General features: G+C 40.7%; 1 protein-coding gene and 1 long non-coding RNA gene across 3 annotated transcripts; one reads left to right on the plus strand and one right to left on the minus strand.

The window, feature by feature from the left end:
- Positions 1 to 1,799: 1,799 nt before the first annotated feature.
- LOC137853890 (uncharacterized) lies at positions 1,800 to 12,123 on the minus strand. Its single transcript, XR_011094800.1, has 2 exons — positions 12,040 to 12,123; positions 1,800 to 8,718 (listed from the first exon to the last, which is right to left on the minus strand). It is a non-coding gene; the product is annotated as an uncharacterized lncRNA (long non-coding RNA).
- A 652-nt stretch (positions 12,124 to 12,775) lies between these two features.
- On the plus strand, positions 12,776 to 20,277 carry COX7A2L (cytochrome c oxidase subunit 7A2 like). 2 transcript variants are annotated; one of them, XM_068676733.1, is made up of 3 exons: positions 12,776 to 13,094; positions 18,451 to 18,585; positions 19,460 to 20,277. In XM_068676733.1, exons 1-3 carry the CDS (start codon positions 13,023 to 13,025, stop codon positions 19,601 to 19,603), a joined length of 351 nt encoding a protein of 116 aa, XP_068532834.1. In that variant the 5' UTR covers positions 12,776 to 13,022; the 3' UTR covers positions 19,604 to 20,277. The 2 variants fall into 2 exon arrangements, with proteins under 2 accessions (XP_068532834.1, XP_068532835.1); XM_068676734.1 differs by lacking the exon at positions 18,451 to 18,585 and having other exon boundaries at positions 12,791 to 13,094.
- The last annotated feature ends 6,682 nt before the right edge of the window (positions 20,278 to 26,959 follow it).

The following is a 26,959-nucleotide window of genomic DNA, read 5'->3' on the forward strand; positions in this document are numbered from 1 at the left end:
TTTTAACGTTATATATGAAATTTGGTCCCCTTAGAGGAATCAGTTTTCAGCTTTTTTTAGTGTTCAGCCCTGATGTTTCTGAAATAAAACTCAAGTCCTTACAGGATCAAGTCACTTGGTCTCTTCCCCTCTGTGTAGTGCCCAAAAAACCGTACAAGTCCTAAATGCCTGCCAGAAGCAGTGATGCACATGCAGCAGCCACTGAATTCAGTAGTCACAGCAGCAAGTCTCCTGCGAACCGGCAAGATGAACAAGGACTGCTCTGCTCTGAATTTTCTCCCAGATAAGAGGTTCAGGATAAAGCTCCCAATTAAAATTTTGGCCTTTTGATGTACCTTGACTTTTTAAGTATCCAAATATGCTTCTGAGATGTTTGACGGAAAACAACCTTAGTTCTGCACAGAAAAAAAAAATAGCTGATTTTAAAAAAGGAAATTCTTCAGAAAACATTTTCCATTATCTGTTTGTAAAAGCAAACATACACATCAGTGACATGACACTAGTTCCTGCTAGGTAAAACAGATCCCTGTTTATAATAAGGAGTATTTTTAAGTGAGAAAGGCAAAAAAAGTCTTTTGGTTTTGCTAAATCTATAATTGTTTATGTCAGCTCATGATTTGCCCCAGAACATGTGGAACAAACAACATAACACCTGTTTTATAGTGGAAAGCTAATATTTTGTATGATTTGTGAAATGCAACATCAAGTAGGGAATATCTTTTATAGATGATGTAATAGGTTAAGCATCAAGAAGGCTGCCAGGGAGCAAGCACAACTGACAAGTACAAATATGCTTGACATGAAATTTTAAGAGCCACAGAGGAATCTTTGGTCAAATAAATAAAATATGGATGTTTGCATCTACGCATTTTAGACTCCTTTATTCTTTACAGACTCAGAGGTTTATAATTTTATAGAACATTAATTTTATGTATTGTTTGTTTCTCTGTAAAGAAAAATACATACTATCATTTGGAAAGGTAAGGAGTGTTTTCTTGACATGAATACAGAATTCAACACGTAAAATCACAAAATAAAATTTACTGGGTTTGTTGACTATTTCATACACTAGGGGTCAAGACAAACATGCTTAATTGTGTAAAATGTGTTCTTTTCAACAAGTGAATTCTGTGGCTATTCATATTGGTATTGCACGGAAAAAAACTTTTTTCCTTTAGCAATTTTTGGCTACTGAGAAGTTTGCCATTTAGGACATAGGAGCCCTACCCAACAGAACTTCTGAATATTTAGTCCACAAGTTACCATGAGATAATAAACTAACCTACACAGCACTATTCTTCTTAACAACAGCAATTGATTACCTACAGTAATTATAGGCAACACAACTGTCAAACAAAATAAAAAAGCAGCCACGTAGCACATGTGTTATTCCTTGGGGATTACTTAGAAGAAAGAATTAGGAAAAATGATTGAATTTTGCTTCAAGTTCACAGAAATGAATCTACGTTCATAGTTCTGGAGTTTCAAAGCAACCAGAAGTTTCACCAGTGCAGCACTTGCATTATTATGGGTCCTCCTAGTAGCTAAAGGGACGGAACAAACGGAGCCAAGATGCCCTCTGCTGATTTGTTAAGTGCAGCCATTACAAAGGTACTTCCAAAAATAAACACAACTAATGTTCTTTAGAGAAAAGTTTGAATATTTTAAGAGATCTGTAAATTATCAACTATTCCAGCACCAACCCACCAACCCACTGCATTATGGAATGACCGACTTTTCATTTTTAGCATTTTTACTTCTCATTTTACTTATTTTTTCTTTTTTTTTTAAAAAAAAAAAACATTAAATTAATCATGTTTTATAAGTGTTTTGCTAAAAGAATTTCTGAAATATTTTGGAAGCAGAAGGTCTTTTTTTGATGTTTTATCACATTATTTTACAGATGTTCTCAGCACTTGCACCTCCTATCAATCTGAGATGCAACTGTAAATATATAGAACGCCAAAAAGACAAATTCTTGCTGTCTCAAGGATCATTTTATACACTTCGTGCTATAAGAATTTTAATAAGATAGTAAAGGGATTCAATAAAATCTAGAAAATCAGAAAAATTCAAAAATGGCATTCTTTCTCTTGTATCCTAAAAATCCCTGACTTTGTTATTCTATTTCTTTTCAGTGCTATTTTACCAATATTGAAGTAGCAGCTAGGAGCTATAATGAGGATCAACCAGGCCTCTGTTTTCCTACGTACTCTACAGTCGTAGATCAAAATTACAATGCTGCTCTCAAAAAACATATAATCCAAGACTGAAACACAACTCAAAATATGTATACAGACAAAACTGCAAGCAAGCAACACAGCTTTTCTCTGTAGCATGAATATTGCTAACCTGTTGAGTCTGGTGTACTTTTAAGTACTAAGTGCTCAAATGTAATTCCTCCTCCCTGCCCTCCATTTTAGAGCTGGTCACGCAGGATGCAGCATTTAGAAGACAATCTTCCCAACCCTGCTAAAGGCCTTGTCATCTGTACAGGCTATATATACCAAGATAGCACAGCCTCTAACCGTGGCTTTTGTTGCTAGGGTTTAATATTTGAACCGGATGTCAGCTGAGTCATTTGATGGGAAGCTATGAACAAGTGAAACTGGGGCCATTTATTAAAATAGCATCCTGAATCCTTGATGCTGCCTATATAAGCGCTCTATTGTATAGATGCTATGTAAGTGTAAAAGAGAAACATTGCCAACAGTGTATTTTCTAAGTACAGTCATGCAGAGACTCACTGAAAAGCATCAGCAACAAAATTACTTCAGTAAAACATAAATTCAAATCTAAATGTATGGATTCCTGCCAGAGAGTCTTACTCTCTCTTTTCTTTTTCCTTTCAGTGCAATGTCTTTAGGCTGTACCTGTTGACTCCTTTGGTACAAACTGAACTTATAGGTCACAGCAGCTTTTGATCTCCATTGCCTCATGAGACTTAAAAATCAGATATATGTATAGAGAAAAAAAATAAAGGGAGAAGTACAACCATTGCAGAATTAAAGCTAGCAAGACAAATTTTGCTTTGTTTTAGAAAATCTGCTTGTCAACTGGATTATGGAAGACAAAGGCTTGGATGTAAGTGCCAGATTACCCTCAGCAAGAGCAGCAGGAACTGTGAAGCTCATCTGCTTCCCTCTGTATAGCAGACTCCATCTTCAGCATCTCTACCCTGCTTGTTTTCTTAGACCTTCTCTTTCTCCTTTTGCCTGATCGTCACTCAAGGAGCATTAAGGTTAAACATTAACATCCAGTGACTGAGGCTGCTGTTACCTTTGCCTTCTCTTCGTATAGACTGTCCCAATCACTTTTGAAATGCAGTTCAATTCCAGATTAGATAGCTGAGAGCAAATATCCATACATTTCTCTGTATCAGTGTAGGATAAAAAGCTCTCTCCTCCCCCACAATAAATGTCACATATAATGGGAAGAAACAGTCATGCAAAGCAAAGTTTCTACAAAACAATATTAAATCGCCTAAATCATCCACATCTCATCCTTCATCTACAACCGTAACCTGGCACCTCGCACCCTGCAGCCCATCCAAACCCGCTCACACCTCTGCAGGAAAGCTCACCTGTAAGCATTTGGCCACCTACTTGTGTGCTGTGCCTGCCAAAGTCAGACCTGGCAGCCCAGTAGGAATTGCCAATGGCACTTCCAAGCTGCCAATTTGTAGTTACTTCTTTAGTTTTTGTTTGATTACTCTAAATTGTTGTTTCTACCAAGAAAACTGGCCAAGCATGCAACCAGCATGCAACCCAGTAGTGCTAACTGCAACTGACAGGCTCAGAAACTGTTAGTCTTTCACTCTGATGTTAAAGATCCCCATCTAGGATCCAGAAGAGGAATCATCACTTTTACATTTCCTCCTTTGGTGATTTATCACTATTCAGAGGCCAGGATTGCCATGCAAACTGAAAGAACATTACAGAGAGCAGATGGAAGACTAATTAATGAAAAAGGGAGATGGAGTAGAGGGGTGGGGAGAGGTTAAAAATAGTTACTCCAACAGCGTAAAAGCTCTGGGACAGCAATGAAGTCCTTTCTAAAACCAACTCAACAAAATTAAGAACAGATGATGCAGATAACTCCCAGACACTAAACACAATAGGGCTTCACTGTGCTTTTCAGCCCTGTTCCCCGTCACTGCTGCTGTCCTGCTATGCCCTCCCTGAAAATCCATCTCTGCTTTCTTCCTTTGCCAGACTTTTTCATCCAACTCCTTTCCTCTTTGGTTCTTACCCTTTTCATAGCCACCCCATTTTCTTTCTGCCACCAGCTGCACTGGCAGGCTGCTGTGCTGGCACCAAACATTTCTGAAATGGTAGCGCCAGCCCCCTTCTGCACGTCCTGACCATTCTTTTTTGCCCTACTGTCATTGCTGTAGGTACCTACTTATATAAATCAAGTGCCCTACTTCTCAAGGAGCTGTGTTAAAAAGCAATTCTCCAGTCCATTCATCCCTAGTAGGCCTAACCCAATGGATACCTTCCTACTTTGCTAAGGAGAAACACTTTCACCCGTATCTTTGGGTTACACACTGACAACTTGTATTGACGACATTTGTGATTTACTATTTCCCTTTAAACATCTTCTGGAAGTGTCTGTCTACAGAAGCAGACTGTCAGATCAGGAGAACAGAAGAGAATCTGGCATCATCTCATCCCATTCAGCAGTCATCTCCTTTTCTATTGAGCACTAATGATGACCAAAAACCCGCATGGCCTCCACAGTAAAGGATGCAACTCAAAATACACAAAAAAACAAAGGGCTTTGACTTTGTCCAGAGAATGGCTACAAAGCTGCTGAAGGGCCTGGAGCACAAGGCCTGTGAGGAGCGGCTGAGGGAACTGGGGGTGTTTAGTCTGCAGAAGAGAAGGCTCAGGGGAGACCTCATTGCTCTCTGCAACTGCCTGAAAGGAAGCTGTGGGGAGCTGGGGTTTGGCCTCGTCTCACAGATAATCAGTGACAGGACTAGAGGGAATGGCCTCAAGTTGCACCAGGGGAAGTTCAGGTTGGAAATGAGGAGACATTTCTGCTCAGAAAGTGCAGTCAGGCATTGGAACGGGTTGCCCAGGGAGGTGGTGGAGTCACCATCCCTGGGGGTGTTCAAGGAGAGGTTGGACGTGGTGTTTAGGGACATGGTTTAGTACATTGGTGGTTGGACCAGATGATCCTGGAGGTCTTTTCCAACCTTAATGATTCTGTGACTTAAAAGCTCAGAAAGGTCACATCATCCCCTCTGAGATGTGAATTTTCATGGAAATGTGGTACCTCAGCACAGAGAGTCCCTACCCAGCTGATAGACTAAACACAAGCTTTTGCTGCTTATACAGGCTAACGCTGCGGTCAGCATGGCATCAGCCAACTCCTCATGCTCCAGGCAAATGGTAACATATGCAGCAGCAAATGCTGCTGCGGTCAGCTCCAGGACTTGGGCTCCCAAGCAACATCTTTATCAATTTTCTCCTGTTAATTTAAAACATGGTATGCTACAAACAGTACTTATTATTACTTTGCTTTTAAAGAGAGAATGAAACAAATGCTCAGCTAAAGCACCTTCAACCCTCTTCGAGACCACAGCAAGGAGACAAACACTATGGAACTGGATTAGGCATTTTCACTGTTCAAATTTCACAGTCTGAAATAAAGATATTCAGCTTGCATGTTACAGTTCAGAGGAAAAACAGGGTAAGTCCATCAGAGAAACATGCAGTTATTTACTAGTAGACATAAATAAACCATAAACTCTCTGCTGGTTCTTGTATTTCCTCTTCATCCATCAAACAGGCAAATCATATTTCACCATTTCATTTTTTTCGGTAACCAGCTTGAAGAAATTTTTAAGCTTTAGGGCTGCAATCACCCAAAAAGAAACAAAAATGAACACACAAGTATTTTTTCCAAAGTTCAAATTGCTTTATGTGCAAAGCAAAGTCAGCTCTTAGATTACACTGAATATATATGGGACCTTAAGCAAAGACTTTTTAATAGCATTTGGAGAAAGGTTCCCTTGTCTCTACCCATAAAACTTTTCTGTAAGGCAAGCAAGTAGATCTCACTCCCAATTCATTTCTCCCTGAAGCACTATAAACATGATGCTATAATATAATAACAGTGAAAGCAAAGAAAGAAAGAGATTAGAGTAATTTGGTTCCCATTATTTTAGTGTAATCTCCACATTACAAGGCAAGTGTTTAGCCAGTTCTAAGAGGCTTGAGTTTATAGGCTCAAATTAGAGCAATCTGATATTGTCTGTTTGGTTGCAACTGGACCTGGGACTAGCAAATTAACGGGGTTCAAAGCAGAGCCCCCAGCAATTTTGAGGACACACAGAAGTTTCCTTTCTGCCTTTAAACAGCAAGCCACAGGATCTGTAGCCAGGACACAGGGAAATCATCACCACATCAGCTCCACACTGCAAATATCTAAAATGAGAACTACATTGGGGAGCAGAAACAATCAAGAATACATATAATAAAAAGCAAATAAAATCATGGTGCCAAATTTCAGTTTCCATACCTCCTTGTCTCTTCAGCTCTGGCAGGCTGCAGAACAGGACATGGCACAATTACCAGAACACATCTGCACTGCCAATGCTTCTGCTAGCTCTGGTATTCCCTGGCAAAATGGAACTTAGATTTTCCCACTACAAAAGCCCAGACTTCTATATATTGAGCCAAATGAAACTCTCCATCAGCGCCTGGCTTCATAGAACCAATGCAAGACAAGGCAGCCAGCAATGGCACAGCAAAATTTACTGTGAGAAACCTTTAGGAGAGAGGATGTTGCCAATAAGCAAGTTTTCAACTAAAACATTCGCTTAGAGGTTGTGCGGTCAGTAACTGAATCCTACTGCTTCCAGGCGTGTACGCACACCTGCACTTACACAGGTGATCTCTTGCTCAGGAAAAATAAAAAGATGCAAAGCACTGTGCAAAGAAACCTAATCCAACCATAGACTTCATAAGGCTGTGTATACTCTGCCAAAGAAAAGATCCTGCACAATGCAAAGGCAGATATTGCAGGCAGCATTTACTTGGTAGGTTCCCTATTTCCACAACTGTCCAGCTCTCTAACATGTGCAAGGACTGGGCTCAGGAACGCTTCCTTGTGGCTTTCCCTGACACTGTTCAAGTCACTCAGTCAAGTCCTGGTTACAAAGGACTCTTCAGTCCTCTTGTCTGCGGAGCCCATACTGCACTTCCTTCTTCCCCTTACTCCGAAATTTCTCAGTGCTCTGCCACACTATTACAAAATCTTCCACACTTCTTCCTCCCATGCAGAGAAATGCTATGTTAAGGGTTCCTTCATCTGCTTGCACACCGAGTTTTACCCTGTCCCTATTCTCATGACATTAAGAAAGCACAGATAGGTATGTAACAGCTGACAGTGAAAGTATTTTAAAAGGTAAAAGTACTTTAATACAGCAAGACAAGGGAGGAAGGCATCTAAAAACCTGCAAGACTTCGTGGAACAGACACTACCATATGAAGAGACTACACTGGAATAGCTACCTGCTCACAGGATGTCAGTGAAGCTACAGGATGCTGCAGGGGAGATAATGAGCAGAGTGAAAAAGGTATCACAGTGTAATGGTTCCTGCTGCTGGAAGAATACGGTCCTTAAAAATAAATGCTGTCAAAACTATCCACTGTTTTCAGTGCAGGAGACACTGATCACATGGCAGCAATCTATTCTTATTATGTTACTTCTGATGTACTAAATGATTCACAATAACAAGAATATTTTCTATGAGAAAGATTTCTCCAGTAACCAGACAGTTGACGTTAGCATTACTAAATTTAAGTGTGCCTTTTTTTTTTTTTCTCCCCTCTTCTAAATCAGCCAAACAAAAATCCATTAGAGTACAGCCTGCTAACAAATAATCCAGGCAAAGCTGGGCCTCATCAGTGAGTATAGTGAGAGTTTGGCCAGCTCTCAACTGCTTTAAGCCATAGCAATACCTGGAAGAGTGTCTTAGAGCTAGCATTCATGAACGTGATTCTAGGCAGGCATCTGGATCTAAACAGTCCATCTTCACATCCCATCTTCCACAGTTTAGCAGGTTATGGCCAACGTGGGAAGCAGTGCACACAGCTGGAGCGATGCACACAATGAAAGAGTTGACACCAACACCACACACGCTTCAAGTGGAGTTATTTCAGACTAGTTCTAGGCTGGTCACTGTTAGGAAATGGTACATTAAGCCCAAACATTTCAGAACATTTTACAGGATATGCAACTAAAAATCTTAAGAATATTTTACAAGATATACAACTAAAATCATAAGGACGAGTAAATTTTAAGTGGGTGCTGGACCATGAAAGTGAAAAACATGGGTATTCAAGTCTAGCCACTGGGTATAAATTGCCCTGTGCATTTCCAAGGCAATCATATTTAGCTGTTAATACTGAGAAACAGTCCACAAGATCTTTCCTCAGCCTAACTCCACACTATGGTTTATCTGCCTCACACTATATAAAATGAACAGAGCATTTCCTCTAAAGTGCATGCTGAGGAGGTTTTTTTTTTGTTTTTTCTTTATTAATAAATCTTCTTGCCTTATTCAGGGAAGATCGTTACAATACTGCACTAAGGATGTAGTTATCTCTGGAGTCCGGTTTTGCAGATTTACATATGAAAAGGCTGGCAAGAAGAAATGAAATACAAGGACAATGCATCGTCTTCTCAGTATCCACAACAAACCTGAAAAACAAAACAAAAAACAACAACAACAAAACACTTTTGCTGTGGACTGCTGACTATTTGGAAATAAACACTCTAGAGAAGGAGAGAGAAGAGATGCAGGAAGAGCTCGGCAAAAGTGTGAAAACATAAAACCTTGCAGACAAATTCTACCTCTAGATGTCCAGAGATACAGCTCACTTTACTTGGGAACCTATTTCATTACCATGTAATGTTTAAAAGAAAAGCTCAGGAAGACTAAGGAACTGGCACCCTGAGACTTCCCTTCCAGTTGTAGAGGTAAAAATGTGTCAGAGCAGAAAAACATACAGACAAGCTTTGAGCTGTGGTTGTCTTCATTAGAGTTGACAGAAAGGGACAAAGGATCCAACCTTGTAGTACAGCACTTCCAAAGTGGTAAGCGTTATAAGCAATAAAGACAGGGTGTGAGGATTTCAGGATTACTTTCTTCAAAGTAGGATATATAGGGCATTTAGATAATTATTATTTTACTAATAGCCAACACTGGTGTCTCAATCAGATGAAAAGTTTACCTTCGATTCTGCAATTCAGATGATAAAGGTGAAAAAAAAGGCAAAGACAACAAGGCTGGGAAACAGTAAAAGCAATATTTACTGTAGGTTCCTACAATGCTTTTCACATCTGGAAATAGGAGAAAAAAATTCTTCACCACTAACCTGGAACAAACCATTGCTTTCACTATTTCCAATCTGCTGTTAAATATGCAACACAACTGCAGAACAGACTATTAAAAGCATCTGATTGCCCTCAAAGCATTATTTTAAACATTAGTCAAGTTTTCAATTCCTTAATTAACTTTTTCAGTTAAGTTCTCCCCAAGAACCTAGAAAGAATATTACACAGATAGAACAAGAGGTAAATTCCCCCAAATAAAATTCAACACCTCTAAAACAATTCCTGATCTCTAGCTACTCTACATGTCATTATTGCCAAAATTGCTGTTGCTCTTAATTTAAGGCTTCTAAATTAGAAATACTTAAGACAAAGAAGTACCAATGAAACAAAAGTGAAACAAGGAATTATTTTTAAATACACAGAGAAGATAAATGGCCCTCTTTAAGCCTATCTCCCTCAGAGGGAAAAGAAAAAAAACACACAAGAATTTTGTTATGAGGAAAAAAAACTGTAGTAACTGCAGTTATATTTATATTGGAACTGCATGAATAGCTTTAAAATCAAAAGCTTTTTTTTTTTTTAAATATTAATTTTCAGTATTATTAAGCCTATTGAAAAGAATTCTCAGTTGACAATACAATTCTATTTCCAAGAGTCACCTGTGCTGTATTCAAAACATATGGGTGATAAAACACCAATAAATTCAGGTACAGTTTTTAGAGGCAACCAATACCTTGGATGATTATTCTGTGTTTAGACTTCATTTCTTTCAGTTGATAAAATGATTCAAACAACATGTTTACAATGTCACGGTCTCTTACATTAATAGAGCTTATGCTTGGAGATCATCATCTAGTTTGGGGGTTTGTATATATTATTTATATACACACACAGAGAAACACAAGGCAAATATTAAGCAGATCCAATCTAGTACTCTTAAAAATGAGTACTGCATAAACAAAACATAAGTGCACATAGCAATTTCATGTTCTAAACCCACCCACACAGTTGTTCTCAGCAATTCAAGGACAGATCTGCATGGGCAGATTCACAGAGTTTGAGTTACAGACATCTGTGCTGAAATTATGATCAGCATATGAAGGTGTTGTTCATTAAGCAACTGAGTAAGGTCTTGTTTCTTTATTTATTTTACCCTCAAAGAGAAAATAAAAACACAAAAATTTCAACAACAACAAATGCAGAATAACTTCAAGGTACTCTGCTTCTTTCATTCACACCCAGAAGCCTACTCACCTTGAAGCATAATCTTAAATTTACATGTACAAAATCAGTTACCTTAAAAAATCTTGGGGGGGAAAAAAAAAAAAAGAATACTTGAGACTACAGCGTAGCTTGGGCAGTATTGCCTTTAGCTGCTGCCAATACCACACAGCAAATGAAGGCATAAAAGCCCTAACAAACCAGCTGTAGAGTTGCCAGTCTCCATAAATTATTTGTCTCAGTGTCTAAAAGTCAGAGCTCATCTTAAGGCCCAGTGCAGGAAGTCTTCTCCTTCTGGGACACTTTGTTTACATGAGCTGTTCATGGTTTTATGATCCACAGAGAAGCCCAATCCTTCTTTAACCCTGCTGGGGTGAGTGGCCTCATTTTACCTCCATTATTTCCCATTGCAGTTAAGTTTTACCGTCTAATTACCCATTATGTCAGCAAGTCTGACAAGCAAAGCAGTGTTTGGCAAAAGTCTAGAGACTAAAGAAAAGCTGGACCAAGAGTCTAAAGCATAAACAAATGTCCTTATTTAAAAGGAAAGACAAAATTTATGTTATTCCAAGCTTTTTACTTTCCTTTTCATGGAATGCCTCTGTGCTCTTGTGTTAAGAGAACAACAGAAGCCTCATTTGTAACTAATTTTAATCATGTCATCCTCTCATGCATCTCTTTTGCAAGGCAAATAATCTTCTATTTTCTGAGCTAAAATAGAGAGACAGCACCTAGGTTTTGTTTCAACAGCCTACAGCAGCAAAGTTTCACAGCTTACTTATAAGCATTATAATCTAACTCGATTAACTGGAAAAAGATAAATTTATACATTTTCCATAGCTTCCTCAGAGCTCCTTTCCATGGCTTTCAGTCAATACTGAATGGCATTTCAAGAACTTGAGTCAAGAGCATCAACAGAGCAAGTGCTGGTTATACAATGGCATCATCTCCACGTGTGAGCTGCCACAGCCTCCTCCAGCACTGTAGGATGCATTAATATCAGAGCAAGATATAAAACAACGTCAATAAAAGAGCTTGCCAGGCATGCCTATTTCTTCATGTGAACATTGAAATATCAGGACAGGGAGGCAGACAAAGCACCTACAGTATGTGTATGCCCACAGAAAGCTCCAGAGTAGTTACGGTATGCGCCAGCTCCCATGGATTTCAATGCATTGGGACTGTTGATGCAATACAAACATAGCCAAAATTCCACTTTAAAAAGAATATGCATACCCTATCATCAGCGTCTTTTGCTCCATTATCAGGAGATTTGCAGTCAAACACACCTTCTGATTTAGTTTTCTCAGAATTAAGCAGAATCTTGATCTGCACAGTCTTTCCCACCGTACATTATGCAGCCCGTGTACCAGCTCGTTAATACCTCCTAGCCTCGAAAGCTACAGGGATTTCACAATTCTTCCTGTAACATTTACAAAATATTTTCATAAATTTCCTACTTACTGAGCAAACACGTTCTGGGAAGATGTTCCGACTCAGAATCGTGTCTGGAGCACCCAGCTGGCTCTCTGGAGAGGACAGTGGAGACACCGAGGAAATGCCCCCAGCCTGCAGGGCAGCAGGCACCGGTGGGACATGGGCAGCAAGGGCCTGGCCTTATGGTCATAGCCCAGTGCCCACAGCGTGCCCCGGGGCTTGGCTTTCCTCCTGGCTAGGCCACCGCCGTGCTGGGCAGAGGGGGTGGATGCAGGGGGCTCGGCGCTGCGTCCTGCTGCTCATGGCTCAGGAGCCAAGTAGGTGTTACAGGGCTGGGTAGAGAAGTACTGTCATTATATTATATATGGCTGCTTTACTTTCTGAACCACCTCCTGGAAGCAGAGCTTTCCCTCGCTCATACAGGTGTATTTTAATTGGGTTTCACTCTGTGCGTGAGCACAGACGTTATCACAGCAAACACATCTGCAAAACTGTGCATGAGACTCCCAACAGACCATATAGTGGTCAATAATAACTGCCCTTCCCCGCTGAATCAACTCCTCTGTTCGTTCTGGGTAGTGCCCAGCACCCTGGCGTACAGCTGGCGGTGCGCTCAGCACCTCCCCCAGGGCTGCGGCCGGGGGCAGCCTCGAACCCGGGTCTCCCGCTTCAAACCCGAGCCCGTCTCCCGCCCGTTACAGCACCTCCCCTCCCGCTCCCGCCCATTGGCTGCGAGCACTGCGAGGCCCCCGGGGCGCCCAGCGCTCGCCTGCCCCTTGCCACCCCCCTCTCCCCGCAGCGCAGCCCCGCGGCTGCCTCCGCGCCGCCTCCCTCCCTCCGCCCGCTCCCCGCTCCCCCCTGCGCGGCGCCCGCGTCCCTCCCTCACCCCTCCGGCTGCTCCGGGGGCCCGGCCGCTCTCAGGCGGCGTCAGCAGCAGCGCCCGGCGAGGCGGCGGGGCCCTGCGGCGGCGCGCAGGGAGCCGGCGGTGGCCGCGGCGCCTGGGTGCCGCCATGTATTACCGCTTCAGCGGCGTCACGCAGCGCCTGGTCGGGGCGGCCGCCTCCGCCGCATACAGCCCGCAGGTAACGGCAGCGGCACAGCCGCCACAGCGGCACCCGGGCGGAGCCGGGCGGATCGGGGCCGCCGCTGCCCGCCCGGCCCGGCCCGGCCCGGGCCGTGACCTTGGGGCTGCCCGGCCGTGCGGGGGGGGGGAGCTTGGGGGTACCTGAGGCAATATAGGGGGTACCTGGGGTAATATAGGGCCGCCTTGCTGGCTACGGGGCTCGTTTGGCACAGGGTAATTAGGCTGGGGCCGGCTGGCCGCTGCCAGGGCCCCGGGTAACGCCAGGGGCTTCAGCGGGGTGGCGGGGGCGCTGGGGGAACTGAGGGAGCCTCAAGTCGTACGGCTCGGTAAGGAAAAAAGCGCTCGGTGTGGGAATAAAAACGTGATTGCTGCGGGAGGTGAAGGCTTGGAGGATGGAGTTTTCTCTTTTCTGATGTGAACTCAGCTGCTTTATTTTAAAAGAGTACATTTATGTACACACACGGGAGAAGTCAAGGGATAATTGCTTAATAAAAGCACACATATTTCGGTAGGGTGTGTATTGTTGTGATACACCTTTTTTTTTTTCTTACTTAACTCTTCCCTGCCCTCATGCTGTAAGCACCACGCTGCACAGTTCTGCTCTCCTAGGGAGCCTTCACTGTGCGGATTTTACTTGGACAGCACAGTCTGCAGGCAGCAATGCTGTGCTAAGCTTCTGTAAAACACTCAGCTGTTTCAAGGGACCCAGACATTTTATTTGGATGCTTTCTGAACTTAAGGCTTCATAGTTTAGATGGATAGACAGCGAGAAGGCTGATTAGTGTTCAGCGGGTCACACTCTGTGTGGGTGCTGGTACCAAGCGCAGTGCTGCAGAACCCTATCAGTTACCTGGAGCAGGCAATAAAGCCCACTCTTATAATGTTTGCAGAAAATATCAAAGCATAGGGTGGTCTGAACTTCCGGAAGTAGAGCTGCCGTTCAGAAGGATCTAGACAAAGTGGAGGAATGGGATTCTTTGAGGGAATAAAGGCAGAGGTGTGTGTGTGGGGAGGAAGAGCTCCTGGCAGAGGCTGGTGGAAGCAGCTCTGCAAATGGCCTGGAGATAGAGGCAGACAGCAAACGGGACATGAGGCTGGACATGCATCCTGCCTCCAAAGGAGACCAATGTCATCCTGGGCTGTATCACCATGTGCATAACCAGTACCTGGAAGGAAGTGATCGCCTCCAGCTGTGAGCCTCTTCAGCATGGAAAAATTTGGCATCAGCTGGAGCACGTTCAGCAGAGGCCCCCAGTATGGGTGGGAGGGTCAGAGCACTTGCTCTGTGTGGATATTCGGAGGAGACAGAGCTTGTTCAGATGGGAAAAGAGGAGCTGAGGACATGGGCATTTTGCTGCTGGGACCTAGGAGCAGCCAGCCAGAACCTGCAGGAGAGTTACTGGGATGGAGCCAGGCTCTGCACAGCGGTGCCTGGTGGGAGGGCACAAGCTTCAACAAGCAAGGTTCAAACTGGATGTAAGGAAAGATATTTCCTTGCTTGAAGGCAGGCAGTGAAACAGGTGCTCCTGGAGGCCATGCAGTCTCCAGTGCTGGAAGGCTTTCAAGGCCAAACCAGTCAAAAGCCAGAGCAACCTGGCCTGACCTCATGGCACAGCCCGCTCTGGGGAGGAGTTTGGGCTAGCACTATAGAGTCTCCCAATTTAACCCACGATCTTAAATAAACATCGAGTTACCCGTGACTTTCTGAAATGTCAGTTTCTATCCCAAGAATGGTTTTATTCTTCTCTTTCCCCAGTGCTCTTTAGGTTTCCTGTATAGCTCTTGGGAGGGGGTCTGGGGAGAGAGCAGGACGCAGGGAAGACAGTGGAGTAAATATGTTTCAGTGTAAAAGTACGTCTGTTCACATCCTGACAGGCACCTGTGGTAGAAAACACCACAGTTACAAGGTTTGGGGTTTTTCTTAGCTGTTCTATACAAATATATTTAATCTATATATAAATTAAAATGTGAAAAGAGTCACATGGGTAAGTAGTTGCTAAGTCCAAATAAAAGTAATTTCTTTTCCTATTTTGGATTTTTTTACTATTTTGGATTAAATATAGCATTGCTGTATTTAATCAAACCACAGCTCAGCAATTAAAGTGGTTTACTTTTTATGCTTCTATTTATTTTGATGGTTCTGGAAAAACAAGGATTTGCCATTCAAATTCTCCTCTGTTAAATATGCAACGTAATAATTCACTCTATTCTGTACTGTCACATTCTGATGCTTCCCAATGCAGTATTATTTTGATGCAAGTTTAAGCTAATTGTGGGCTTACAAAATACCAGTCAAAATGTATTTCAGAAATGCTTTTGCTGACAGCTAACATAACTAACTACTCATACTAACAAAAAATTCCTTAGCTTAAAACCTGTATTCTTCTTTCCATCTGAGTATTAGCATTCTTAAATGACTTAATTTTGCATTTAATAGTTCATGCTACTTTACATAATTTTGTTTAGCCTGTTTGAATAAATGGGAATTTTCTCAGCTAGCGCAGGTGAGGAATTAAATAGATTAAAAATATTCCTCTGATTAGGAGGCTAATGACAGCCATAGCCATTATAAATTCAATACAAACTATTCACTCAAAGAACTGGCCTGTGTTTAAAGCACTAACAGTGGGACTAGTTTCAGATGCCGTCAGGTGAGCATGACTGTATGGACTTTTCTCTAGCTCACACCACAGCTCAGGTAGAAATTCTCATACTGCCACATTTTCAGATGATACAACTTGCTTTGCTTGTAGCTATGAAAACACAAAACCAAACCACAAAGCAAACCAGAAATAAACCCCACACACATCTTCTGACTTAAACTGGTGTGAATCGTTTGGAATTGGTTGAGAAGCTAATGATTAACCTTTTGTACTGTCAATCATACTTTGAATATACACAAAAACACTTAAATGTGTCATCCCAATGCAAGCAAAGCTTCAAGTAATCCTATCTAAAAGCATCCTTGTGTTAGTGATGACAAACAGATTTAACTTCATACAGTGAGGTATGTGCTGCTGCAAATGATCTATTTAGGTGAGAAGTGTCTAGTTCACTTAGGTTCATAAAAGTTACTTCAATTCATGTTCTGAAGTCATATTTCTCAGCTTAACTTCCTTTCCAGTTTTCCTTTTTCACTTACACTTACCTCAGCCTTCTCTACTTTGTCATTCTGTGATTCAGCTTGACCAATTTCTCTAGCATTTACAAACTTAAGTGTGGTGCTCTCTATTAAATTGCGTTCCTAATTCTTACCTGTTTTATGCTACTAGGAAAAATGCAAATCTCCCTTTGGAGTTCATGCTAGGAAGATGTAGTTTGTTTTAACTTTGAACATGTTGGCCAACCAACGGGTAGGTTGACCTGCAGACCTCTGACAGGAAAGCAAACACACTTTACAGAGGAAGAGGCAGAGAGTTAAACCTAATCATACTGGTGTCTGAGATTTTGTACGTTTTTGATTAGCCACATGTCCTGACCTTTCATTAAGGACTTCAGAGAAAGTCATTGTGTGCTTATGAAATCAACTGATAGTGACTTTTCTGTATGAGTTGACCTTCTACACTTTGTCTAATAAGTAGAACAAATTCTTAATAGCTGGATTGATTAACATCTTAAAATCAGAAGAGAAATTATCAAGATGAAGCATTAGCTTAAGAAAAACAGGTCAAACATGTAGAGGCATTCGCTCTTTAGTAGTACCTTGAGTGTAGCGAAACACTGGTGCCAGTAACAACACCCAAACTGCAGGGTTATCTAAACACAAGTGTCATTTATGGTGTCTTAATGACTTGCTCAAAAATGATCTGTACCAAAATTCTTCTGTGTAGTACTGAGGATTTCTCTCCAGCCACAATAAGCTTAGCAAGCATCTGATTTTAAGTTTCTTAGCTAATCTTAAGTTTCTTAGATGCTTCCTTTTGCTGATGTGACCAGAACTGGTTGGTCTTAATTCAGCACTTCATGTGCAAGACTGCTCAGTACTAAGGTGCTAGTTACTGAATGTGGAAAAGAATCCAGTTTTGCCAGCTTTCTTTCAAAATGCAACCAAGACTGTCGGAAATATGGGATTCTAATATTCAAGCACTAGAGAAGCAGAAGGCTGTTTTGGGATGTTGAGAAGTCTACTCTTTCCCTTGAAGATGCCTATTGTGGCAGAGAATTTACAGCCATATGGAGAAAACATGCCTGGTCTGCAGCAGGCCTAAGAGGAAAAGAGTGCAAGTCTTATTTCAGCTCCAAACAGTGTTCAGACAGTTCTCTTAAATACAAAAGGTATCAACTAGTCCCATGAGCAGAAACTAAAATTTGAGTGCAGCCTCAACTTGATCTAATAGAGAGCAATTGCTGTTTCTGTTTGAAATGAAAGACTGCTGCATTAACCTGCCTGTATTATGCTTTTTGCTTTTGCAGCAATTACAAAAGCCAAACATACAGCTGTTTCAGGAGCCATAATTTACATCATCACTGTCATGTGCTGAAGCATAACTGTTAAGTCTACTTCTAATAAAACAGGCAAGGAGGCCATCTCACGATTGCTGTAACTTTGTACACTTAAAATCTTATCCATTAGAACTGGATCCTGTAGTTTTATATCAAATGCAGGGTACAACCATCAGAACTGAAAGGAAATTAACTTACGCTGCTCAGAGGGAACACATGAAGGGTGGCAAGCTGCAACAGCATGTGAATTACAGGGTGTTGTTACACCAGCTTAAAATATCTACCCTTTCAAAGCATCTGAAGTGTCCTTGAGCACCACTTACTTATCACCTTCATATGAAATAGCAAGTAGTCATAACCTATTTTTTTTTAATTATTATTTTTTGTTGTTGCTGTTTTTTGTTTTTCCTTTTTCCTCACTCTCCAGCCCACACATCCCAGTTATTTCAGGCCCAATTCTAAAGGCACTGCTTAGAACGTTCAGGAGGAAGAGTTCGGTAAAGTCTCCTCGCTCCGCTGGACCCTAGAATCAGGGATTTCCCACTCCTAACCCTTCTACTCTGATAGGATCAAGGTAGTCTGACTATGTGCAAAACCAAGCAACAATTAGGACCAAATACCAACACAGAAAAGCATATAGTAGCTATGAATTTATGTCTTGCAAAAAAAAAAAAAAGGAGGCTTCTGTTTTCCTCACAAAGTCTGAAGTTGTAGCAGAGAAACGAATGGGCCAACAATGTGTCTTTTGTTAGCTGTCACTTTTTTTTTTTTTTTAAACCATGGGTTGTCATATCAGATAAATATTCTTTGTAACCTATCCTTGTAATGACTGGCAGTATGCCTGCCTAACGTGACAATTGGTACATTTGCAAGTATTATATACCTTGATATTTTAATCTTTATTTATGCAGGGACTCAAACCAATAGTTTCCACTGAATCCCCAGCTCTGATTTTTGGGACAACAACTAAACTTGCTTCAGATTTACCAGCAACTGATTCTTTCTTGGGTAAAAACAAGGTGCCAGACCTACAGAAAATTTTTCAGGTAACGACAACTTTGAGAGTAACGTAAAGAAAACTGGAGACAGTGGGTCATATTTTGCCCTATTTTAATGTGGCTAACTACTTTTGTCATTCTGCAATACCTACACTTTTCAAAGTGCACTTAAAGGTATACAGTATAATTGTATCTGTCCCATGACCTTGCATGGGACATAAATAGAGAAAGTGAAAAGTCTAGTAAGTTTATCTTTCTTTCGGTGGGCTTCAGAAGATGCTGATTGTATTACTTGACTATTGGAAGCATTTTCCATCTGGGAATAATCCAAGCTTATGATTTAAAGCAGATCTGGAGGAGCAAAGCAGATCATTACTGTTTTGAGTATAATAACTTGAATACTACCAAAGCTGTTCTAATACAATGTTAAGAAGAGCACAGTGAGGTTTTCAAAGCCAGTTTGTTAGCTGTGCAATTTCTAAATATACTGGGATTTCTCATAAAATGAATAAGTTCTTTTTTTTAAAAACAAAAACATTGAGAATGTGCTTTATAATGTACCCTTTTCTCTCTTTCATGCCACTTGCATTTGGAATATGTCAGTCTGACTTGGTGAATAACCTTTTCTATGCATCTTTTCACATTCTTTTGTTAGTGACACTTTTCTCATCAAAGTCCTCTTTAGGAATATTTCAAGATATATTCTTTCTGCCTGCACTTAATGGCTTTGGCTAATAAAATTAACTTGCATCTGCATTTGTCTTGCTAAATGAACATCACTTAATACATCTGATTGTAGATAGCCTGTTTGTCAGGAGGTTTCCCTCATGGGAGTCTCTAAGTTTACCTGAGGTAGCTTGTTCGTGGTGGCCTCTGTCTGGGTGTTCATTTTCTTTTGTTTGTTTTTAAACTCTTCCCACAGAAAGCAGATGGACTGCCAGTACACCTGAAACGAGGAGTTCCAGATAGGCTGCTTTATCGGACCACTATGGCTCTAACAATAGGCGGGACTATCTACTGTCTAGTGGCACTCTACATGGCCTCACAACCAAGAAACCAAAAGTAAATGAACTCATGGGACTCATGACATCTGAAGGACCTCCTGCATGTCTCTCCCCTTTCTTCTTAATTCTGTGATCAATCATAAAAGGTTCACTATTCAGATCAAATTTCTGGGAGAAACTGTGTTTAAATTGGTTGCCTTATGTGCTCTAGAAATCAATATAAACAGACACAAACTCATCATCTTAACATATGGTTGTAGTTTTGCACTTGTTCTATTGCAGGAGTGTATGAACAGTTGGAGAAAGTTAAGTTTTTCCTTCATCCCCTCCCCCAGTTTCAACAATGTTAGAGATGGGACAGAAGAAATGCTTTTGGGGCTATGCTCTACATTCATTATTGGGAAGATGCTACCAGTTTCCAAAACAGTAAAAACAAATAATTTAATTATTATAACATAGCAAGAACCTGTTTCTGTCATGCACAGCTCATTTTACATAACCAGGTGGCAGTGGAACTTCTCCAAATGCTGGTATATTATTTAACACTCGTACCTCTGATGGCAGGACAAACGGCTTAGCTCCTTGGAATATGTAAACTGGATTTATTCCATAATGTGAACATCACAGTATGTAACAGAATGCAACAATATTGTAGCATCAGTTGTACATCAGTTTTTGGACTTCCATTTGTCAAACACTCTCTTGTTGTGCAATAAAGATAACCACGTGAATAATGGGCAAGTCTTGAAAGTTTCATACTACTTCAGCTGGCCTTATAGCAAAATGTATTAACGTACTGTTACTCAGGTTCGACTTGCAGATCTTAAACCAGACAACGGATTCAGCTGCCCTACTGTAATCTTTTTGGGATGCTAATCCTCTTAAAACTCTATCTTGGAACATGTTGGGTCTTTAACTATAAAAGTTTTGGTGAAACAAGTCACTGTGTTTCATAGCTCTGCTGTGTATTATTTCCAGTGGATACATGTATCCATCTATATACACATGTAAACACACATTTCCTCTGCTGCATGGGTCGAGATGGAAAGTAATAAAACCCTTAATTCATTTTTTCCTCTGTAATATCATAACCTTGAACTGGAAGTTTCACACAGGTCTTTATAAGGATATTTTCTAATGGGATGGATCCTGCTCTGGTTCATGAACACAGAATACTCCCAGTCACTCAGGCACTGAATGTGGATGAACATGGATTTGCTGGCCTCTGTAAAGACCCATCTCTCCCAGAGCTGTGAAGAAAACATTGTCCTCATAAATTAGCAAAACAGTTGATCAAGGAACCTAAAGTTTCCATCTGTTCACTCTTTTTTAAATTTGTTCTGATTTGTTTTCTAGTTAAGTTATACTAAAGCCTTATTACTGTTCCACAGGAAAGAAAATAGCTGCTTGTGCTGTGATCTCAGCTTTCAGTCAGTGTTGGTATTTCAGGAGTGGAGAGATTAATTCACTAAATAAGAAAATCATATGGACAGCAAGAGTCAAAGAGGAACAATTAATGATGTTGTGAAGGAAGTGTCAGATATTGTTGCTTCTACTGATAAAATATTTTATCCTAAGTAGCACATGTTTCCATAGCACTAAGAATCTTGTGTAGGCTGTGAAGTCTATTCTACAAAATTAATAATAACAATTAAAAAAAAGCAGCATGGTAGCTTATTTTCTGTCTTCATATCATATATTAAGCACCCCCTAAAAGAATCATCTAATAAAGGATACTTGTTTTTGTCTTCAAACTTGACAGGTAAATGTTCATGGAGATGACTTGGAGATTTTTTTTTGTATTTATTTTTTTTTGTGATTTTTTTATAGTTTAACTTCCTACTTGCTAAGGTAGATGTGGATGGAGTAACTAACCTTTTCCCCTTTAGCATATTAACCAGTGGCAGTACTCTTCTGCGTACTTGTGGAAAGAACAGCAGCAGAGACATCACTCAGGCCAGCTTTCTTTCAAAAGGATCTCAACTAGAATATTGGGTTTATGTGTTGCTATAGAAGTCATGATTGGAATTAATGGATATCTGACTCATCTTTTTACTCTGGGTCTGTTGTTTTCCAGATTTTTGTCAGATTTAGCATTTGTGTGCTAAAGGAAAAAGAAAACACCATGGACTTTAGCAGATGACCTGATACTAGATGATCCATTGTTTTATTTAAGCAGTGTGGATTCTGGAAAACTTTTCACTTTGCCTTTCTCAAAACAAAACAAACAAATAAACCTGACCCAGCTGAAGCAGGATGAGAATGCTCCTTCAGCTTGTCAGATTCACATCCATACTTCAGTTGAGGCTAAAGAACAAAGAGTCACTGGTTGTCTGCAGCCACCAGGCAGGGCTCCAGTATTGAGAGAAAGAGGAAACCACATTTCTATATTCCCACAACAAAGTGCTCTGAAGAAGAGGAAAGCTTGAAAGCTGCAGCCAAAAGGTTAGGACATAGAAGGAAAAATAGTGCCCCTGTTCTTAGTTAGTTTTGAGATCACCATAAAGAAATTTCAACATGGTAAATCCTTTTTCTTCCTAAGAAAGAAAAGCTCTCTTAGACATGCTTTTAAAAATGTTCTGGTGCCAGAGACCTCTGTGTGGATTCAAGAGGATTTAAAGTGTTTTGAATTATTATTTGTGATAGAGACACCTAATCTTCTTACTCCTAAACCCTCAAGAACACCCTTACCTTTAACATAAATAATCTTTCTCCTTGGGCTGATGTTAAATAAGGTCTTAAGTAAGGAAAACTAGGAGTGATCTGCAGCATCAAGAAGAAGGCTACCTCATTCCCACAAGTAAGAATCTGACTTGGATACTGTAACTTCACTGTTACTTTTTTTTTTTTTTTTTTTTTTTTAAAGAGCCTTTCAGGTGCATCTCAGAATTCCTGCAACATACCACCAGTGAGGTCCAAGGAAACAAGATGCGTTTTGAAGTGATAGCTTATACTCTAATGTTTTGGCTTGGATGCACAGCAGAGAATAGATTATGATAAGCTCTCATACCCCAAGGTGCTGAGGTTGTAAGGGAAAGCAGCTGAGATTTACAATACTCAGGAATAAAATTATCTCATGATAATCATCCATCCCCATGGCATTATCTTATTGTTGAGAGACCATCGTTTTCCTTCTTAAATGATCTCTCTGGCAACCCGAATTCAATAGTTATGTCTTTGTAATGGTTTTTAAATAAGATCTCTCTCCCTACTTTTTATGTGGGTGTACTGGAATAAATGCACTTGAGAAGATGTTGATAGTATGCAAGTATGTCTTTCAGCTGCTTTAAAAATAAATGTATGCTAAGGATTCCTTCCCCACATTACAGTATGACCATACAATCTCAACAGATTTTTTGCCTCAACAATTTATATTGTCAATATTCAATGCCAAGACATTAATTAATTGACCTTCCCTTAAAGTGAATTTTGTCAAATTAAAAGGTACTGTAATAAAAGCAAGATAAAGTAGGGAATCAGAAATCTGAACTTGCTACCGAATGTTGCTTATTAATCTTGCAGATGTCAAAAAGCTGAGCAGAATGTTTAAAGGCCATTTCCTCACATACACACACACAAAAGGCACGGTACCTACTCCCTTTTTACCATCCTCCCTCCAAATTCAAACCTTCCAAGAGGCTTCTGAAGAGTCACAGATCAGTTTTTCCACTCCTGTCGCAAACCATTACCCCAGCAATCTTAAAATTTATAAAATCCAAATGCTCTAGCACAAAGTGGAAAAAGCACATGTATCAGGTAAGTTACATAGAAAATCATGCTCAACTGTTCTTAAAAAAATATATATATATATATATATATGTATATTACAAAGTACCTTGATTTTATGATATTACACTAACTTTTTTTTCCCTTCTCCTGTCCTTGTTCTCAGTCAAAACTTCATGGAAGCAAAAGTTTGATCTCTGCTTAAACTGGAAAGTGGGAAGAACTTTCCTGAAACAAAAGCATTAGTTTTAACAGTAGGCATGCAAAACAACCTTTTAAGTTTTTTTGTTTGTTTTTCATATTCAGTACTAATTGCATCTTAGTTTATTGAAGATTGAGTCAATTCCAGCTAGCCTTCATTGCATTGCTAAGAATTAGAAGCCCATTTGCTGTTGAAGAGAGTTGCAAGCATGCCTGTGAATCAGAATTCAGTCATACACTATCAAATACCAGTACGGCATCTCACTAGTGCAAGATCTTATCCCTTAGTGAGCTATCCTGGTACTTCCTATATGCTCACAGACTGCTTTTGGGTACGGCACCAGGCAGAAGGAGCCATTTCATCTGTACATGAATTCTCCCAAAATACAAAGAAGTTAAATTCAAGGGTCTGTCCCACCCCCACTCGCCCATCTGTTGCAGACAGCCCATATCTGGCCTACAAAAGGCATTCCTACCATCCTCTAGCTCCAAAGAGAGAGGATGCTCCCTGCTGAAACATTTTCTAAATGGCTTTGCCCAGTGGATTCAGTGCTGCAAAACTAGTAGGGGTGGGAGAGAGAGGGAAACTTTTTGTCTCACTTCACCTCAGCTACATACAGTCATCACTTTTCTCCCTTCCTCGCTCGTACATTTTTATTCATAAAAAGTTTTTTGGTTTACTTCATTTTTTCTTTCTCCACAGCATTTTAAAAATATTCTGTGCTGCAAAGGGAATGAAATTGTTTCTAAATGTTTCAAGAGAACTTCTGAAATATTCATATCAGGAAGCATACATTTGTCACATATATTTTTATTCTGTGAGCGGGAACAAACCCTGGAAGTCTCCTCTGTGAATGACATGATCTTTGCATCTGCTCTAGGTGCACAGGTGAAGCCCTTCCTGCATGGCAGGTCTTTGAAGAAGCTGCCAGACTGGTGTTCAGACATAAGGGCATCAAAAGACGTGCTGCTTCCAAGCACCTGACTGCCTATCTCAAAGAAATAGGCAAAATATTTAATTCCTACAACATTCTTACAGCCATGTTATCTGAAATATGTATCACACCCATTTCTATATCTTCCTCACAACGTAGTTGCACACACGTCAATCTTGCTATTAATCGCTTTGTGTGTTTGTGGTCTGCTGCTACATCAGACCCTTCAGACTCTCTGATTTCATCACTGAGCTCCTATTCTGAGCACCCAAAATTAGAAATTAGGCATTAATTATAACATATGACTGTTACAAAACTTTCACAAGGCACAGAACAGAGACAGCTGTCAGCATCCACAGCAGAGTTCAGTACAGCGTGTTACCATAACCCAGCAGCTCTCCCAGCCACTCCAAGCAGTCCTTAGCATGTTGCCTGGTTCCGCATTACACATGAGGAAGTCCACCTGCATAACCTCTAGTTGCTTACCCACTTGCTAGAGAAGATTGAGCACTGTCTAATCCAAAATACTCTACAATTGCAAGCTGCATCTAAACTGTAACAGCACTTCTTTGGAAGGAGGTGAGCAGAATATGTTGGGAGGAGTGGAGAGGCAGCAAGTGTCACTTCCATCACCTCAATCCTGACTTGCAACCAAGGGAGCAAAACTAATGAAATGTAGTTTTCCTGGCACAAAGAACAAGTGCTTCTCATTAAAACTTAGTCTTGCATAAGCATAACAAAAACGTGTTAGTCTTCTAATTGGAACTGATTAAACAAAGCTGATATTCATAACAAAAAACACACTTGAGCATCCTAATCATTAGCAGCATGACCCTGCAGAATTCACAAGGGTTGAGACTTCTTTTTAGGCTTTCATAAAACAACAATGAAGCCCTACATTGCAGAAAGCAGGCTGGAGTCTACATAGGATCACTGAGATATGGAGGAACCGAACTCCCAGTGCTGTCGCTGTCTTAAAATCCCTTCAGAAAAGCACACTTTAAAAGCAATGAACAGATGATTTCTGGCAATCTTAAAATAAGGTTTTTAGGTTTCCCAAAAATTCACTTGGAGGCCTTCCTAAAGCCCTGTAACAGTTTTCTGTGGCAACTGAGGAACAACTTGCTAGACAAAGGTCTGGACTTTTGTTTAGACATGCTCCCAGCCACACAGAGCCTGGCAGATAACGCCTATCAGAGCTGACTGTAGAGAATCTGTGTATTTGATCTCTCAATGTTACAAAATGTAGAAAATGGTGTTTTAATAAAATATCCTAGCACGACAATATTCAAGTGATTGAATAATTCAGAGAAGCACATACCCTTTAAGAAATTTCTGATCTGTGTGTGGCACATTTGTACTTTCACTGACCAACAGATTGCAAGAAAACCTGTGTAATACGGATTTCCTGGATTATGGATTCAAATCCTACATTCTTTATTTAAATTGTATGGGATAAAACGATCCAAGTAAAAATAGAAAAGGAAATAAATCTATCAGTAGCAATATTAACCACGGCCTCCCCCTCTCCCTGACTTGCTGCTGCTGCTTTCCAGGAGCTGCTGTCAGTGTCTGTGCTTTTCCTGCCACTGTTTCTGGGAGCAGGAAGCAAGAAGCAGTCATATTCCTGTTCCTGCTATGATTTTTCCTGCTGATAGAATGAGGGAGATGGGGTGGCAATAGAGTATGCAACTTGTTTCCATGACACCAATCCCTTTCTTTTATGGATGCAACCAAACAGGGAGACTCCACATTTTTCTCTGCAACTGTAGCGCCCCACGTGCCTGAATCGTCTGAGGAGGAAGGAAAGATCCTCATGAAAACTCTGGCTGGTCAAATGACAAGCCCAGCTGCCATGGCTAGCCCTTAGGTACAAGTGGCGGAAGAAATGGGAAGGTGATACTCAGCATGCCTGGAGCCAAAGTCACCAGGACTAGGTGAAGAGATCACCTGTAAACAGCACCAACAGGTCTGCAGGGAATGCCACTTCCAAGAATGGATCAGGCAATTACTACATATATACACATACTACAACATACTCAACTACAGTTTTGGGGTTCCATGTTTTCAAAATTCAGCAGCTCTCACCAGATGACAATCTGTTGTGTGAACACTTACGTAGGCGCTTTAGCTTTTACATCCTGTGAACTCAGATGACCATCTGATCCACACATTTCATCAGGATCATTGTCCATGTTTATCTTTTTCTCTGCAAATTTTGATTGACTGCATAAATGTTTTCAGATGCTAGATGAAGCCCAAACTGCTCTAATAAGGGCAGTGGAAGTTAAGATATTTCTACCAAGCATTCCCTGAAGAGAGCTTTATAGTGTCTGATCTTGTATGTGCAGGTCTGATGCGAGTAATGGACCCTGTATCATATAATCATAGAATCATTCAGGTTGGAAAAGACCTCTAAGATCATCTCTAAGATCTCTAGATCGAGATCATCTAGTCCATCTCTAAGATCAAGTCCAACTTTTACCCTAGCACTGCCAAGTCCACCATTAAACCATCAAATATATGTTCCAGAACTTGGTGTGTAGATGACTGATT

This window comes from Anas acuta, chromosome 3, assembly GCF_963932015.1.
Source record: "Anas acuta chromosome 3, bAnaAcu1.1, whole genome shotgun sequence".
Lineage (NCBI taxonomy): Eukaryota > Metazoa > Chordata > Aves > Anseriformes > Anatidae > Anas > Anas acuta.